This window comes from Stegastes partitus, unplaced genomic scaffold (genome assembly GCF_000690725.1).
Source record: "Stegastes partitus isolate 25-593 unplaced genomic scaffold, Stegastes_partitus-1.0.2 Scaffold1303, whole genome shotgun sequence".
Classification (NCBI taxonomy): domain Eukaryota; kingdom Metazoa; phylum Chordata; class Actinopteri; family Pomacentridae; genus Stegastes; species Stegastes partitus.
The window spans coordinates 102,618-106,322 of NW_007579034.1; the positions used below are offsets into that span (position 1 = coordinate 102,618).

General features: G+C 39.9%; 1 protein-coding gene across 1 annotated transcript in view; it reads right to left on the reverse strand.

Moving 5' to 3' along the window:
- LOC103369556 (alpha-2-macroglobulin-like) overlaps window positions 1–1,797 on the reverse strand; it is a 25,620-nt gene extending 23,823 nt beyond the window's left edge. The window contains exons 1-4 of the mRNA XM_008298303.1: window positions 1,714–1,797; window positions 1,370–1,550; window positions 991–1,147; window positions 793–845 (exon numbers count right to left, since the gene is read on the reverse strand). Coding sequence (XP_008296525.1) covers window positions 793–845; window positions 991–1,147; window positions 1,370–1,550; window positions 1,714–1,793 — 471 coding nt within the window. The 5' untranslated portion in view covers window positions 1,794–1,797. The remainder of the gene's footprint in view (window positions 1–792; window positions 846–990; window positions 1,148–1,369; window positions 1,551–1,713) is intronic.
- Window positions 1,798–3,705: the final 1,908 nt, after the last annotated feature.

The following is a 3,705-nucleotide window of genomic DNA, read 5'->3' on the forward strand; positions in this document are numbered from 1 at the left end:
TTTTTTTTTTTTTTTTTTGCATATATGGCCAATATTAGGACAATCAATTAGCAGGTGTGATAGGTGAAACCACACCAAAAGCAGTCCCAACTGGAGGAGCTGAATAATATTCTTACTGGGCTAAAAGAAAAATAATGGTTTTCCAACTCACAATGCTTCAAATCATTTTATGGAAACTGGTGACATAAGCAATATGTCAGACTCATATATCTACTTTAGACTTATATGCTTTAACTTGATTTCTTTATCAGGATCAGTTTTAATTTACACTAACTTTGCTAACAAAGCGTTAGTCTCATGAAAACGTGTTGGGAATGTTCGTAGCAATAATACATGGTGTACTGATGTCAGCATTAAAGCATGGTTAAAGTAATTCATGCTCAATTATTTGTGGAAAATGTGTTTCCCTGTTTATGGCCTCTTTATGCAATATTGATGCCCATGTTGTTAACCATATTTCACCTGTTACATACATAAAATAAATCTAACTGAACATGTCTGATTAAACAGAAAACATTGATTGCTTAAGACACAATTTTTTTAATAAAATTATTTGAAGCGCTATGATTTGGAAAACTATTATTTCTCTTTCTTTGTCTGTCTCTAAGTGTAGCCCTGTGATAGACTGGTGACCTGTCCAGGGTGTCCCCTGCCTTCACCCTAAGTCAGCTGGGATAGACTCCAGCCCCCAGCAACCCCAGTGAGGATTAAGTGGTGTATAGATAATGGATGGATAATGGACTGACACTGTTTCTAAATGAGCTCTAAAACAGAAACGGTTCAGACACTCACCACGTCATTAATAGGTTTAAACAGCCTGAACAGCGAGACCACTCTGAAATTCACTGAGAGAAATTCATAGAGATTACATCAAAGTTTTACATCTTATCAAATCACACAATGTTAGAATGAATATAGTTTACTGCTACAATTCCCTCTGTTGTCTGAGTTGCATTATTTAACGTTAACTTTCCAGTTTCCTGTAGTTACCTGTTTGTCCTGGGAGGTAGATTGGTTTATCCATTTGGATAAATATCAGTACTGGAAACTTTTTGATCAGGACTTTCTTGACTTCTCTTGAGAAAAATGTGTTGCCTTGTACCTTCACCTCCACATTCTGCAGCTCTTCATTGTCCACTGCAGGAGTCTGTGACAGAAAGAAACTTCATTCAGGCGCCAGACATGATAACCAACCAAACAAAATCTGTTGTTTCCTTTGTATGAAAGTAGCATCAAAGTAATGGTTGGAAGTGTTAGAAAATCCTCAAAATATTCTCCAACTTCAACAATCTTCTATTTGAATGAAGACATTTTCAGGGAATGGTTTTGGAAACAAGCACATGAATCAAAACAAGTGTTGGGAGCTGACCTTAAACACAACACAATCGTGAAAGCCTTCTTTGGATTTCCGCTCTAGTAGAGTCTTGTTCTGATGATTGGACATCAAAGTGACGGTCATGTGCAGAGTCTCATTGGGCTGCATGAGGCTTGCACACACAGTGGTCTTAGTTCCAGCCTCAAGAACTGCAGGAAACGTCACCATGTATTGCCTACAGACAGACAGATTCACACACACACAGCAGTTACTCTCACTCTAACGTGGAAGAAGCTTCAGTGCAGTATTCATGTGAACTGGTTGAAAAATTAACACTCACATACACAGAAACAAAAAACAAATCATACCATTTCCTCAGACAGTAAAGTTAAACTTACGGTCCAGTCAGCGCTTGGCTCACACACACCCACAAGGCGCACAGCGTCCATGTCCACATCTGAATCCTGGGACGAGCCATGATTGACTGTGATGATCCTCAGAGTCAGCATCTGTTAAATAGCTGCTGATACAGAAACCCAGCCCAGCTTCTCTCACACAAGCACACCCACACTCATCATGCAAGCCCCTCCCTTTGACTTCCAGGTGTCTCACAAATCTTAAGCAGTTTATTATAGTTTATAAAACTGGCTGCAAATAAAAGCCTATTTTAAATAGTTTGGTCAGGCAAGTTTCAAAGTTGAAGACATCTTTTTAGGTCATGTGTGATGTGGATTTTTTTCCCCGCAGCTTCACTCAGGTTGGACAGTAACAATGAGGCATTTGCTAAAAGTGGACAACATGACACTTAGAGCTGGAACATCTAACGGTGTCTTAACAATAATAGAACATGGGGCGCCCCTATAGTTCACCTAGTTGAGCAGGTGACCCATGAACAGGGGCTTTAGTTCTAGGACACAGTGGTCGTGGGTTTGACTCTCGCTCACAACCCTTTTCTGCAGGTTTCTCCCCATTCTTCTCCCCCCTTTCCTGTCTGTCTCTACTGCTCTAAATAAAGTCAAAAAGCCCAAAAAACACATTTAAAAAAAACAACAAAAAAACAAATACAACATGATGATGGCAAAAATAATGATCCTGATTATTTTGATTGATACTGAAATCTTGACTAATAAACATGATTATTAGTTTATTTGAAAACATGAGTATTTATTTAACCACCAAAACTCAACTTCCATGAACAATCGGAAATAGATTAGTAACAAGTAAACATCACGTAAAACAATATTAATAACAACAAATTAAAAATGAGAATAGCAAAATGTAAAAACAAGAAATGAAAAGAAATAAATAGCCTACTTCCAAACTTCCAAAAGTTGCAACATGTAAAAAAAACACTGACAAATAAACACTAATAAAAGCTGAAGGAAAAAAAAAAAAAAGCCCCAAAATATTCTTTGAAGGTTTTTCAATGTCTTATACGCCCTCAGCCCAGCTTCCTGCAATCTGTCTCCTACAAACTCAAGTTTTTGGCTCAGAACATCAGACTGTTCACTTGGTCTGGCTTAACCATGATGCAGCCCTTGTGGCAGGGATGCTCAGGGGTTTCCTAGTCGGTTTGGAGAGCCGTGGGTAGAGTGACTGTGTTGTGGTGCTGGCTGCACTTTTTTGTGTCTTCTGGTCCATTAGCAGTTGGTCATAGATCAGTTTGTGATGAAACTTTAAGTGGTTGTATAAATTGGTCGTGTTGCTGTGGGGTGCAGACACGACAGCGTGGCAAATTTTGCAAACAATTTCTTTCTGCTCCACGTCTGAGATCTTGAAACCAAAGCGTTTCCATATCGGTGATGCTATTCTGCCTTTCTTGTCGACTAAAGGCCGCCTTTCTGCCTTTTTTCTCAACCGTTTCTGGCTTGCAGCACCTTCGAGTAAGACAGGTGTGTTCCAGGAGCTCAGGAATTCGCATGCACACTGCAGAACCAGAGGAGCCAGTTCAGCAACAGGCTGCTCCTCCTCAGGTGCAAAACTAACAGGACCAAAAACTCCTTTGTCCCCCGAGCCTTCAAACTGTTCAACTCTGAGCTCGGGGGGAGGGGGAGGAGCAGCAAGCGGGGAGAGGTGGGGAGCGAGGGGTGAGGAGTGAGGACATTGGGGTGAGACAGAGCATCATGCTCTATCACTGGATTGTGTGGAATATTTAGGCACTTTGGCAATTTTGTTACTGTATCCATTATTATTACTACTAATGTTGCGTTGGTGTTGTGTTGTTGTTGCTAGTACAACAGTTTCCCTGAGGTTCTACTAAAGGGATCAATAAAGTTCTATCTATTTATCTATCTAGGAACAACAGTCGTTCATCTTCGATTATTATGTTTTTGTGAGCAAGAGAAGCTGAAATCATAATTGAAATTCGATTAATTGTCCAGCCCTAATTT